Below are 15,709 nucleotides of genomic sequence, written 5' to 3' on the forward strand. Positions count from 1 at the left end.
CAAACCTTGCTTGGATGCATCACTATATATACACAAACCCTTCTGAACCTTCAGGTGTGGTAAATACAGGTGCTGTGATCAATCGTTGTTTTAGCTCCTAAAAGCTTTTCTCACACTTATCTGTCCATTAAAACTTTACTCCTTTCCTTGTCAATTATGTCATTGGTCCAGCTATTTTGGAGAATCCCTCTATAAATCTTCGATAGTACCCAGCCAATCCTAAAAAACTTCAAACTTCACCAGCATTAGCCGGTGTCTTCCAATTAGTTACTACTCTACCTTTACTGGGTCCACTTCAATTCCTTGGGCAGTAATTACATGACCGAGAAATCCAACTCATTCAAGCTAAAATTTGCACTTTTTGAATTTCGCATATAACTTTTCCTTGCATAGTATCTCTAACGCTATTCTAAGATGTTCCTCATGTTGATCTCTACTCTTGGAGTATATCAAAATGTCATCAATGAAGACTATAGTAAATTGATCTAAATACTGATGAAATACTCGATTCATTAGATCCATGAACACTGCCAGAGCAGTTGTCAATCTGAATGGTATAACTGTGAACTTGTAATGTCCATAACGAGTTCTAAAAGCTGTCTTAGGTATATCATCTACCTTAACCTTCAATTGATGATATCCCCTTTCAATTGATCTTAGAAAATGCCTTAGAAAATGCCTTAGCCCCTTTCAATTGATCAAACAAATCCTCAATTCTAGGAAGAGAATACCTATTCTTGATGGTCAAATGGTTCAACTCCCGATGGTCGATACACATCCTCATACTTCCATCTTTCTTCTTTACAAACAATATTGGTGTGCCCCATGGTGATACACTTGGTCGAATAAAACCAAGGTCTAACAATTCTTGTAACTGATTTTCAACTCCTGAAGTTCCTTTGGGGCCATTCTGTATGGGGCTTTAGATACTGGCGTCGCTCCGGGAACCAGATCTATTGTGAATTCCACTTGTCTATCTGGTGGAATACCACGTAGATCTTCTGGAAACACATCTATAAATTCTTGTACCACCGGTACATCCTCAATCTTTGTCATTGCCAGTTTTTCTCCAAAGATATTAACTAGAAACCCTTGAGATGTTTCTTTTCTCAACATTTTCTCGGCTTATAAGGCCGAAACCAGTTGGAAATGGGGTTTGGTCTCTATTTCAAGGACAGAAAATTGTTCTTCTCCTGGTTTTTGAAAAGACACTTCCCCTTCTCTACAACGAATGATCGCATAATTATATCCTAACCAATCCATGCCCAAAATCATATCAAAGTCCTTCATATCTATCATATAGAAATTAGCTTCTAAGGTTTTTTCCTCAATATCGAATTTCACTGCCTTGCCTAACTTGTCTGTGTTCAATATCCTGCCTGAGGTGAAGCTAACTTCTAGTGTACTCTTTAACTTATTACAAGTAATAGTAGATTTAACAGCAAAAGACGTTGATACAAAAGAGTGAATAGCTCCTAAATCAAATTGTATATAAGCAGGTGCATTGGCTACCAGTAAAATACCTGTTATTATGTTTAAGTTCCCTTCTGCATCTTTTTGAGTTAATGTAAAAACTCGTGCTTTCCCCTTCTTGTTCTGATCATTGTTATAATCCTTCCTCTGAGCAAATGTGGGACAATCCCTAGCAATATGTCCTGATTTGCCACACCGAAAATAGACATTCTTCTTATACAAGCATTCACCACGATGAGGCTTACCACACTTAGGGCATAGCACTACTGCAGCTACCATGGCCTTACTCGTGCTAGATCTGATATTAACTTTCTTATTTTGCCATTTGCCCTTTCCTTTGTCTTGACCATTCCACTTACTCTTTCCAATTGGCCCTTTTTCCTGCTGGTTGTACAATTGATGATGTTGCTCTGCATTATCCTTTTGATACCAGATAGCATGAGCTCGTTCCAGCATCTCACGGTATGATGTGAAGTGATGTGACATAAGGATCATACTTAGGCCTGGGTTTAACCCTTGCTCGAACCTTCGAGTTTTCTTAATTTTTGTGTCAACCAGATGTGGAGCATACTTTGTGAGTTGATCAAACTTCCGCTCATAATCCGTTAGGGACACATTACCCTGCTTGAGTTGAAGGAATTTTTTCTCCTTGAAATCCCTTAGAGATTGAGGAAAATACTATTCCATCACTTCCTCCTTGAATTGTTCCCAAGTTATTGCCAATTGCTGATCCGAAGCCCTAGTTCGGGACATCGAATCCCACCAGTGACTTGCATCACTGGTAAACATAAACTCCGTACATTGAACCCTTTGGGCATCAGTGTAGTCTATGAGCCAAAAAATTCGTTCTAGCTTACGAAGCCATTCCTCAACTACTAGTGGACTAGATGCTCCATCGAAGGTAGGGGGCTTATGCCTTCGAAATAACTCAACTACCAAGGCATGAGTTAGAAGAGTAATAGGAGTTGGTGGTGTAAGTGGAGTAGGATTTTGATTCAGCCTACCAAGATCTTGAACCGCTTGCAGGAGATCCCTTATCAAGCTTTTCTGGTTTGCTCGAGACATTTTCCTAGAGATAAGATATAATATCTCACATTAACTTCGTTTGCCAATTCCAGAATACTAAAAAAAAAATAAGGTAGTCCTCAAATTGATCATAATTTTCCTTTATTAATAGTACTAATTGCAATCAGGACATACAATAGGTCAATAATTTTTTTTATTTTTTTTTAAAAACATAAAGGAAAAGATATCACAAGAAATGGAAATCTAAATTTCTAATCCCTATGAATCTTACGAATCTTCTTCGGTGGAGCCTCATCTTTGGAGGAGTCTTCTATCTCAGGCCCTGACTCTAGGTCCATCTCAACTTGTGGCTCAGGTTCATGCTCAAGATCATTCTCTAAGTCCAACCCAAAGTCATCCTCATGCTCCCATTTGGGATCTTCCTCTGGGTCTGATTCAAACTGAGGTTCAGGCTCGAGCTCAGGCTCAACCTCATTATCGGGCTCAATTACTCTCTCCGATTGGGGTTCTAAACTCTCACTCCATCTGTCTAGAAAGGTTTGACAATGTATACCAAATTCAATCGTATTTGGGTGCTCTAGATGGTTACCCTCTAGCATCTCATCCCTAACAATGACTCCCATGTTTTCCCACTGAGGTGGAAGTGAATGTATAAGGTTATTCATAGCCTCGATATGCATGATTTCTAGTCCCGCATCTACAGCTGCCATACATCTCTCGTAGATATCATGTATGTGTTCAACAAGTGGACGAGACAAGTCAGTCACATAGTTCTCATAGGACTGGATGATGGCCCTACGGTTTAACACTGCTATACAAACTGTGGCCGTTCTAGCGATCTGATAAGTTCTAGCCATGTCTGTCACATAAGTGTCCAAATATGTGTTATCTTCATTAGTTATATCAGCTTATACATTATGCTCTTGAGGTTCTAATATGATGGCCAATCATCATTTCTTCACGTATATTTAAACAAAATATAATGTACATAGCATATTTCATTCAAAACACCATAAGCATTTTCATAGATTCAAGCTTAAATGATTAAAAAAAAGCATGCTCGAAAAAATAATGTGGAACATAATATTTTATTCCATACCTTGGGTTCGTCGGATGAGGTCAACTGATAGACGCAAGATGCCATGGAGTGCCTTAAATGTTTCATTTTTTTTTCATCTCATAAATAAAATACACTAAGTCTACAGAATCGACTAAACTCGTGCTCTAATACCATGCTGTAATGCCCCGACCTGCAGGGATGGAAACGTCACTCAACTATTGTACCTTAGCCGTAAAGTTAGTTCAATATATTTTTTTAGTAGACGGTATAAAGATTAAATTTTAGAATTTAATTAAAGAATTTTCATTTTTTATTTAAACAATAATCCAATTCTAAAAGAAAATAATTTCAAAAATATATTTAGAATGGCTTCCATGTATGTAACGACTATTGATATGAAATTTTGGAAAAACTTAAAAAGTAATGTTGCTGTTCCAGTTTTTTGTCTCAAATAGTAATTGTCAAAATAAATTTTTTTTCATAGCTATTTACCCTGAAACTTCATCAAATTTAAACACTTTAGTTTACACTTTGCCACATGACATTACCCTGTTGGACAGTTTAAATTTCAAACATCTTTCCCAAGCCATTGACACTTGACAACAATGCAAGTGTCAAACAAAGTATCGAAAATCAGTGTAGAAATAGCAAAGTTCCATCGGTAAGGACCTTGCTACATGTATACTATGGTGTACACTTTTATTTACACTTTACCACATGACATTACCCTGTTGGACAATTTAAATTTCAAATAGCTTTCCCTTCAAATTGACACTTGACAACAATGCAAGTGTCAAACAATGTGTCAAAAACCATTGTACAAATAGTAAAGTTCAATCGACACGAACCTTGCTACATGTACACTATGGTGTACACACTTTAGTTTACACTTTGGCACGTGACATTACCCTACTAGACAATTTAAATTTCAAGTAGTTTTCCCATCCCATTGATACTTAGCAACAATGGAAGTGTCAAACAACATTTAAAAAATCAGTGTACAAATAGCAAAGTTCAATCGATAAGAACCCTGCGACATGTACACTATGGTGTACACTTTGGTTTACACTTTGCCACGTGACATTACCCCGTTAGATAGTTTAAATTTCTAACAGTTTTCCAATCCAATTGACACTTGACAACAATGCAAGTGCCAAACAAAGTGTCAAAAATCAGTGTACAAATAGCAAAGTTCGATCGGTAAGAAACTTGCTACATGTACACTATGGTGTACACTTTAGTTTAAACTTTGCCATGTGACATTACCCTGTTGGATAGTTTAAATTTTAAACAGTTTTCCCATCCAATTAACACTTAACAACAATGCAAGTGTCAAACAATGTGTCAAAAATCAGTGTACAAATAGCAAAGTTCAATCGGTAAGCACCTTGCTACATATGCACTATGGTGAACACTTTAGTTTACACTTTGTCACATGACATTACCCTTTTGGACAGTTTAATTTTCAAACAGTTTTCCCATCCAATTAACACTTGACAACAATGCAAGTGTCAAACAACATGTCAAAAATCAGTGCACAAATAGCAAAGTTCAATAGGTAAGAAACTTGCTATTTGCACATTGTGGTGTACACTTTAGTTTACACTTTTCCACATGACATTACCATGTTGGACAGTTTAAATTTCGAACATTTTTTCCATCAAATTGACACTTGATAGCAAAGTTCAATCGGTACGAGCCTTGCTACATGTACACTATGGTGTACACACTTTAGTTTATACTTTACAACGTGACATTACCCTGCTGGACAGTTTAAATTTCAAACAGTTTTCCCTTACAATTGACACTTGACAACAACGTGAGTGTCAAACAACATGTCAAAAATTAGTGTACCAATAGCAAAATTTAATCGGTAAGAACCTTGTAACATGTACACAATGGTGTACAGTTTAGTTTACACCTTGCGATGTGTAATTACCCTGTTGGACAGTATAAATTTCAAACAATTTTCCCATCCAATTGACACTTGACAACTATGCAAGTGTCAAACAACATCTCAAAAATTAGTGTACAAATAGCAAAGTTCAATCGGCATAAACCTTGCTACAAGTACACTTTAGTTTACACTTTCCCACGTGACATTCCCCTCTTGGACAGTTTAAATTTCAAACAATTTTCCCATGCCATTGACACTTGACAAGAAAGTAAGTGTCAAACAACGTGTCGAAAATCAGTGTACAAATAGTAAAGTTCAATCGGTAAGGGCCTTGCTACATGTGCACTATGATGTACACTTTAGTTTACACTTCGTCATGTGACATTACCCTTTTAGACAGTTTAAATTTCAAATAGATTTCCCATCCAATTGACAATTGACAACAATGCAAGTGTCAAACAACGTGTTAAAAATCAGTGTATAAATAGCAAAGATCAATCGATAAGGACCTTGCAACATGTACACGATGGTGTACACTTTAGTTTACACTTCGTCACGTGGAAATACCCTATTTGACAGTTTAAATTCCAAATAGTTTTCCCATCTAATTAACACGTGAGAACAACGCAAGTGTCAAACAACGTGTCAAAAATTAATGTACAAACAGCAAATTTCAATTAGTAAGAAGCTTGCTATATGTACACTATGGTGTACACTTTAGTTTACACTTTGCCACGTGACCTTACCCTGTTGGACAGTTTAAACTTCTAACAGTTTTCCATCCAATTGACCCTTAACAACAATGCAACTGCCAAACAATGTGTCTAGAATCAGTGTACATTTAGCAAAGTTCGATCGGTAAGAAACTTGCTACATGTACACTACGGTGTACACTTTAGTTTACACTTTGCCACGTGACATTACCCCGTTGGATAGCTTAAATTTGAAATAGTTTTTCCATCCAATTAACGCTTGATAACAATGCAAGTGTTAAACAACGTGTCAAAAATTAGTGTAGAAGTAGTAAAGTTCAATCGGTAAGAACCTTGCTGGTGTACACTTTAGTTTACACTTTGCCATGTGACATTACCCTATTGGACAGTTTAAATTTCAAACAGTTTTCCCATCCAATTAACACTTGACAACAATGCAAGTGTCAAACAACGTGTCAAAAATCACTGTACAAATAGCAAAGTTCAATCGGTAAGAAACTTGCTACTTGCACATTACAGTGTACACTTTAGTTTACGCTTATCTACGTGATATTACCCTGTTGGACAGTTTAAATTTCAAGCAGTTTTCCCATCAAATTGACACTTGACAACAATGCAAGTGTCAAACAACGTGTCAAAAATAAGTGTACGAACAGCAAGGTTCATTCGATGAGAAACTTGCTACATGCACATTATTGTGTACACTTTAGTTTATACTTTTCCATGTGACGTTGTACTGTTGGACAGTTGAAATTTCAAATAGTTTTTCCTTCCAATTGACACTTGACAACGATGCGAGTGTCAAACAACGTGTCAAAAATCGGTGTACGAATAGCAACGTTCAATTGGTAAGAAACCTGCGACATGTACACTATGGTGTACACTTTACCTCGTGACATTACCCTGTTAGACAGTATATATTTCAAACAGTTTTCCCATCCAATTGACACTTGACAACTATGTAAGTGTCCAAAATCAGTGTACAAATAGGAAAGTTCAATTGGTATGAACCTTGCTACATGTATACTTTAGTTTACACATTACCACGTGACATTACCCTGTTGGACAGTTTAAATCTCAAACAAATTTTCCATCCAGTTAGCACTTGACAACAATGAAAGTGTCAAACAACGTGCCAAAAATCAGTGTACAAATAGCATAGTTCAATCGGTAACAAACTTGTTACTTGTACATTATGGTGCACACTTTAGTTTACTCTTTTCCACGTGACATTACCCTTTTGGACAGTTTATAAATTTCAAATAGTTTTCCCATCAAATTGCCACCTGGCCACAATGCAAGTGTCAAATAACGTGTTAAAAATCGTTGTACTAATAGCAAAGTTCAGTCGGTAAGCACCTTGCTACATATACACTATGGTGTACACTTTTGTTTACACTTTTCCACGTGACATTACCCTTTTGGACAGTTTAAATTTCAAACAATTTTTCCATCCAATTAACACTTGACAACAACACAAGTGTCAAACAACGTGTCAAAAATCAGTGTACAAATAGCAAAGTTCAATCGGTAAGAAACTTGCTACTTGCACATTATGATGTGCACTTTAGTTTACACTTTTTCACATGATATTACCGTGTTGGATAGTTTAAATTTTAAACAGTTTTCCCATCAAATCGACACTTGACAACAATGTAAGTGTCAAACAATGCGTCAAAAATCATTGTGCAAATAGCAAAGTTCAATCGGTACGAACCTTGCTACATGTACACTATGGTGTACACACTTTAGTTTGCACTTAGCCACGTGACATTACCCTGCAGGACAGTTTAAATTTCAAATAGTTTTCCTTTCCAATTGACACTTGACAACAATGCGAGTGTCAAACAACATGTCAAAAATCGGTGTACAAATAGCAAAGTTCAATCGGTAAGAAACTTGCTACTTGTACATTATAGTGTACAGTTTAGTTTACACTCTTTCACGTGACATTACCCTATTGGATAGTTTAAATTTCAAATAGTTTTCCCATCAAATTGCCTCTAGACAACAATGCAAGTTTCAGACAACGTGTTAAAAATCATTGTGCAAATAGCAAAGTTCAATCGATATGAACCTTGCTACATGTAAACTATGGTGTATACACTTTAGTTTACACTTATCCACGTGATATTACCCTGCTGGACAGTTTAAATTTCAAACAGTTTTCTCATCCAATTGAAACTTGGCAACAATGCAAGTGTCAAACAACATGTCAAAAATCAGTGTACCAAAAGCAAAGTTCAATCGGTATGAACCTTGCGACATGCAAACAACAATGTACACTTTAGTTTACACCTTTCCACGTGTCATTACCCTGTTAGACATTACAAATTTCAAATAGTTTTCCCATCCAATTGACACTTGAAAACAATGCCAGTGTCGAACAACATGTCAAAAATAGGTGCACAAATAGCAAAGTTCAATCGATAAGAACCTTGCGACATGTACACTATGGTGTACACTTTAGTTTACACTTTGCCACGTGACACTACCACATTGGACAGTTTAAATTTCAAATAGTTTTCCCATGCCATTGACACTTGACAACAAAGCAAGTGTTAAACAATGTGTCGAAAATCAGTGTACAAATAGCAAAGTTCAATCGGTAAGGACCTTGCTACATATACACTATAGTGTACACTTTAGTTTACACTTTACCACGTGACACTACCATATTGGACAATTTAAATTTCAAACAGTTTTCCCCTCCATTTGACACGTGAGAAAAATGCAAGTGTCAAACAACGTGTCAAAAATCAATGTACAAATAGCAAAGTTTAATTGATAAGAACCTTGCGACATGTGCACTATGGTGTACACTTTAATTTATGCTTTGCCATGTGACATTACCCTGTTGGATAGTTTAAATTTCTAGCAATTTTCCCATCCAATTGACACTTGACAACAATGCAAGTTTTAAACAAAGTGTCAAAAATCAGTGAACAAATAGCAAAGTTCCATCGGTAAGGACCTTGCTACATATACACTATGGTATAAACTTTAGTTTACACTTTACCATGTGACATTACCCTGTAGGACAGTTTAAATTTCAAACAGTTTTCCCTTCCAATTGACAATTGACAACAATGCAAGTATCGAACAACGTGTCAAAAATCAGTGTACAAATAACAAATTTCATACGGTAAAAACAATGTTACATGTACACTATCGTGCACACAGTAGTTTATACTTTTTCCACGTGACATTACCCTGCTGGATAGTTTAAATTTCAAACAGTTTTCTCTTCCAATTGAAACTTGACAACAATGCAAGTGTCAAACAACGTGTCAAAATTTAGTGTACCAATAGCAAAGTTCAATCGGTAAGAACTTTGCGACATGCAAACAATAGTGTACACTTTAGTTTACACCTTTCCACATGTCATTATCCTGTTAGACCTTATAAATTTCAAACTATTTTCCCATCCAATTAACACTTGACAACAATGCCATTGTCGAACAACATGTCAAAAATAGGTGCACAAATAGCAAAGTTCAATCGATAAGAACCTTGCGACATGTACACTATGGTGTACACTTTAGTTTACACTTTGCCACGTGACATTACCCTATTGGACATTTTAAATTTCAAACAATTTTCTCATCCAATTCACACCTGACAACAATGCAAGTGTCAAACAACGTGTCAAAAAATAGTATACAAATAGCAAAGCTCAATCGGTAATAACCTTGCTACAAGTACACTTTAGTTTTCACTTTGCCACGTACGTTGGACAGTTTAAATTTCAAACTATTTTCCCATGCCATTGACACTTGACAACAAAGCAAGTGTCAAACAACGTGTCGAAAATCAATGTACAAATAGCAAAGTTTAATCGGTAAGGACCTTGCTACAGTACACAATGGTGTACACTTTGGTTTACACTTCATCACGTGACACTACCATATTGGAAAATTTAAAGTTTTAACAGTTTTTCCCTCCAATTGACACTTGACAACAATGCAAGTTTCAAACAAAGTGTCAAAAAATCAGTGTACAAATAGCAAAGTTCCATCGGTAAGGACCTTGCTACATATACACTATGGTATAAACTTTAATTTACACTTTACCATATGACATTACCCTGTAGGACAGTTTAAATTTCAAACAGTTTTCCCTTCCAATTGACACTTGACAACAATGCAAGTATCGAACAACGTGTCAAAAATCAGTGCACAAATAGCAAAGTTCATACGGTAAAAATAATGTTACATGTACATTATCGTGCACACTGTAGTTTATACTTTTCCACATGACATTACCGTGTTGGATAGTATAAATTTCAAACAGTTTTCCCATCCAATTGACACTTGACAAAAATGCAAGTAACAAACAATGTGTCAAAAATTAGTGTAAAAATAGCAAAGTTCAATCGATAAGAACATTGCAACATGTACACTATGGTGTACACTTTAGTTTATACTTTGCCATGTGACATTACTCTGATGGACAGTTTAAATTTCGAACAGTTTTTCCATGCAATTAACACTTGACAACAATGTAAGAGTTATGGTTTACAGTTTAGTTTACACTTTGCCACGTGACATTACCCAGTTGGACAGTTTAAATTAAAAATAGTATTCCAATCCAACTGACACTTGACAACAATGCAAGTGTCAAATAACGTGTCAAAAATCAGTGCACAAATAACAAAGTTCAATCGGTAAGAACCTTGCTACATATATACTATGCTTTACACTTTAGTGTACACTTTGCCACGTGACATTACCCTGTTGGACAGTTTAAATTTAAAAAAGTTTTCCCATCCAATCGACACTTGACAACAATACAAGTGTCAAACAATGTATCAAAAATCGATGCACAAATATCAAAGTTCAATCAGTGAAAACCTTGCTACATGTACACTATGGTGTACACTTTAGTTTACACTTTGCCACGTGGTATTACTCTATTGGACAGTTTATATTTCAAATAGTTTTCCCATTCAATTGATACTTGACAACAATGCAAGTGTCAAAAAATGTGGCAAAAATCAGTGTACAAATAGCAAAGTTCAATCGGTAAGGACCTTGCAACATGTACACTATGGTGTAGACTTTAGTTTACACTTTGCCACGTGACATTACCCTGTTGGTCAGTTTAAATTTCAAATAGTTTTTCCATCCAATTGACACTTGACAACAATGCAAGTGTTGAACAACGTGTCAAAAATTAGTGCTCAAATAGCAAAGTTCAATCGGTAAGAACCTTGCTATATATATAGTATGGTGTACAATTTAGCTTACACTTTGCCACTTGATATTACCATGTTGGACAGTTTTAATTTCAAATACTTCTCCCATCTAACTGACACTTGACAACAACACAAGTGTCGAACAACATGTCAAAAATTTTTGCACAAATAGAAAAGTTCAATCGATAAGAACCTTGCGACATCTACACTACGGTGTACACTTTAGTTTACACTTTGCCACGTGATATTACCCTATTGGACAGTCTAGATTTCTAACAATTTTCCCATCAAATTAACACTTGACAATAATGCAAGTGCCAAACAATGTCTTGAAAATTAGTGTACAAATGCAAAGTTCCATCAGTAAGGACCTTGCAACATGTACACTATGATGTACACTTTAGTTTACACTTTTCCATGTGACATTATCCTATTAGACAGTTAGAATTTCAAATAGTTTTGCCTTCCAATCGATACTTGAGAACAATGCAAGTGTGAAACGATGTGTCAAAAATCAGTGTACAAATAGCAAATTTCAATTGGTAGGAACTTTACTACATATACACTATGGTGTACACTTTAGTTTACACGTTGCCACGTGACCTTACCCTGTTGGAGACTTTAAATTTCTAGCAGTTTTCCCATCCTATTGACCCATGACAACAATGCAAGTGTTAAACAACGTGTCAAAAATTAGTGCACAAATAGCAGAGCTCAATCAGTAAGAACCTTGCTACATATACACTATGGTGTACAATTTAGTTTACACTTTGCCACGTGACATTTCCCTATTGTACAACTTTAATTTGAAATAGTTTTTCCATCCAATTGACACTTGACAACAATGCAAGTGTCGAACAACATGTCAAAAATAGGTGCACAAATAGTATAGTTCAATCGATAAGAACCTTGCGACATATACACTATGGTGTACACTTTACTTTACACTTTGCCACGTGACCTTACCCTATTGGACAGTTTAAATTTCTAGTAGTTTTCCCATCCAATTGACCCATGACAACAATGCAAGTGTCAAACAACGTGTTAAAAATCAGTGTACAAATAGCAAAGCTCAATCGGTAAGAACCTTGCTACATATACACTAGGGTGTACACATTAGTTTACACTTTCCCACGTGACATTAACCTATTGGACATTTTAAATTTCAAATAGTTTTCCCATCCAATTGACAACTGACAATGATACAAGTGTCAAACAATGTGTCAAAAATTAGTGTACAATAGCAAAGCTCAATCAGTAAGAACCTTGCTACATATACACTATGGTGCACACTTTAGTTTACACTTTAGCACGTGAAATTACCCTATTGGACATTTTAAATTCAAAGAGTTTTTCCATCCAATTGACACCTGACAACGATGCAAGTGTCAAACAATGTGTTGAAAATCAGTGCACAAATAGCAAAGCTCAATCGGTTAGAACCTTGCTACATATACACTATGGTGTACACTTTAGTTTACAATTTAGCACGTGACATTACCCTATTGGACATTTTAAATTTCAAACAGTTTTCCCATCCAATTGACACCTGACAACAATGCAAGTGTCAAACAATGCGTTAATAATCAATGCACAAATTTCAAATTTAAATCGATAAAAATCTTGGTACATATACACTATGGTGTACACTTAAGTTTACACTTTACCACGTGACATTACCCTGTTTGACAGTTTAAATTTCAAACAGTTTTCCCATTCAATTGACACTTGGCCACAATGGATGTGACAAACAATGTGTCAAAAATTGGTGTACAAATAGAAAAGTTCAATCGATAAGAACCTTGCGATAAGTACACTATGGTGTATACTTTAGTTTACAGTTTACCACCTGACATTGCCCTATTGGACAGTTTAAATTTATAACAGTTTTCCCTTCCAATGGACACTTGACAACAATGCAAGTTTCAAACAACGAGCAGAAAATCGATGTACAGATAGCAAAGTTCTATCGGTAAGGACCTTGCAACATGTGCACTATGGTGTACACTTTATTTTACACTTTGCGACGTGACATTACCCTGTTGGACAGTTTAAATTTCAAATAGTTTTTCCATCCAATTGACACTTGACAACAATGCAAGTGTCGAACAACGTGTCAAAAATTAGTGTACAAATAGTAAACCTCAATCGGTAAATACCTTGCTACATATACACTATGTACACTTTAGTTTACACTTTGCCACGTGACATTACCCTATTGGACGTTTAAATTTCAAATAGTTTTCCCATCCAATTCACAATTGACATCAATGCAAATGTTAAACAACGTGTCAAAAATCAGTGTGCAAATAGCAAATTTCAATCGGTAAGAACCTTGCGACATATACGCTATGGTGTACATATTAGTTTACACTTTGCTACGTTACATTACCCTGTTGGACAGTTTAAATTTCAAACTATTTTTCCAACCAAATGACACTTGACAACAATACAAGTGTCAAACAATGTGTCAAAAATCAGTGTACAAATAGTAAAGTTCAATCGATAAGAACCTTGCGACATGTACAATATGGTGCACACCTTAGCTTACACTTTGCCACGTGACATTACCCTATTCGACAGTTTAAATTTCTAACTGTTTTTTCCTCCAATTGACACTTGACAACAATGCAAGTCGGAAATTTGTGTACAAATAGCAAAGTTCTATCTACAAGGACCTTGTTACATGTACACTATGGTGTACATTTTAGTTTACACTTTGCCATGTGACATTACCCTATTGGAGAGTTTAAATTTCAAACAGTTTTCCCATCTAATTAACAGTTTAAAATAATGCAAGTGTCAAACAACGTGTCAAAATTTAGTGCACAAATAACAAAGTTCAATCGGTAAGAAACCTGCTACATATACACTATAGTGTACACTTTAGTTTACACTTTACCACGTGGCATTACCCTATTGGACAGCTTAAATTTCTAGCAATTTTTCCATCCAATTGACACTTTACAACAATGCAAGTGTCAAACAACGTATAGAAAATCAATGTACAGATAGCAAAGTTCCATCGGTAAGGACCTTGCTACATGTGCAATATGGTGTACACTTTGCCACGTGACACTGCCCTGTAGGATGTTTAAATTTCAAACAATTTTCCCTTCCAATTGACACATGACAACATGCCAATAATCAGTGTAAAAATAGCAAGATTCAATCGGTAAGAACCTTGCTACATGTACACTATGATGTACACTTTAGTTTACTCTTTCCCACTTGACCTTATCCTGTTGGATAGTTTAAATTTCTAACAGTTTTTCCATCCAATTGACCCTTTGACAACAATGCAAGTGAGAAATAACATATTAAAAATCAGTGTACAAATAGCAAAGTTCAATCGTTAAGAACCTTGCTACACATACACTATGGTGTACACTTTAGTTTACACTTTTCCACATGACATTACCCTGTAGAATAGTTTAAATTTCAAATATTTTTCCCATCCAATTGACACTTGACAACAATGCAAGTATCAAACAACATGTCAAAGATTAGTAGCAAAGTTCAATTAGTAAGGACCTTAATACATATACACTACGGTGTACACTTTGCCACATGACATTACTCTTTTTGATAGTTTAAATTTTAAACAGTTTTCCCGCCCAATTGACACTTGACAACAATGCAAGTGTCAAACAACGTGTCAAAAATTAGTGTACAAATAGTAAAATTCAATCGATAAGAACCTTGCGACATGTACACTATGGTGTACACATTAGTTTACACTTTGCCACGCGACATTACCCTATTGGACAATTTAAATTTCTTATAGTTTTTCATCCAATTGACACTTGAAAACAATTTAAGTGTCAAACAACGTGTCGAAAATCTATGTAGAAATAGCAAAGTTCCATCGGTAAGGACCTTGCTACATGTACACTATAGTGTATACTTTAGTTTACACTTTGGCACGTGACATTACCCTATTGGAAAGTTTAAATTTCAAACAGTTTTCCCATCAAATTGGCACTTTACAACAATGCAAGTGTCAAACAACGTGTAGAAATTCAGTGCACAAATAGCAAAGTTCAATCGATAAGAACCTTGCTACATATATACTATAGTGTACACTTTAGTTTACACTTTGCCACGTGACATTACCTTGTTGGACAGTTTAAATTTCAAATAATTTTTCCATCCAATTGACACTTGACAACAATGCAAGTGTCAAACAACGTATAGAAAATCAGTGTACAAATTGTAAAGTTCAATCGATAAGAACCTTGCGACAAGTACACTATGGTGTACACGCTAGTTTACACTTTACCACGTGACATTACCCTGTTGGACAGTTTAAATTTCTAACAGTTTTCCCATCCAATTGACAC

At 35.7% G+C, this 15,709-nt stretch overlaps 1 protein-coding gene across 1 annotated transcript; it reads right to left on the minus strand.

Annotated features, from left to right (window-relative positions):
- Positions 1 to 1,125: 1,125 nt before the first annotated feature.
- On the minus strand, positions 1,126 to 1,752 carry LOC111380522. Its single transcript, XM_023004109.1, has one exon. The coding sequence runs from the start codon at positions 1,750 to 1,752 to the stop codon at positions 1,126 to 1,128; it is 627 nt and encodes a 208-aa protein (XP_022859877.1).
- Positions 1,753 to 15,709: the final 13,957 nt, after the last annotated feature.

Source organism: Olea europaea, unplaced genomic scaffold, assembly GCF_002742605.1.
Source record: "Olea europaea var. sylvestris unplaced genomic scaffold, O_europaea_v1 scaffold2158, whole genome shotgun sequence".
Lineage (NCBI taxonomy): Eukaryota > Viridiplantae > Streptophyta > Magnoliopsida > Lamiales > Oleaceae > Olea > Olea europaea.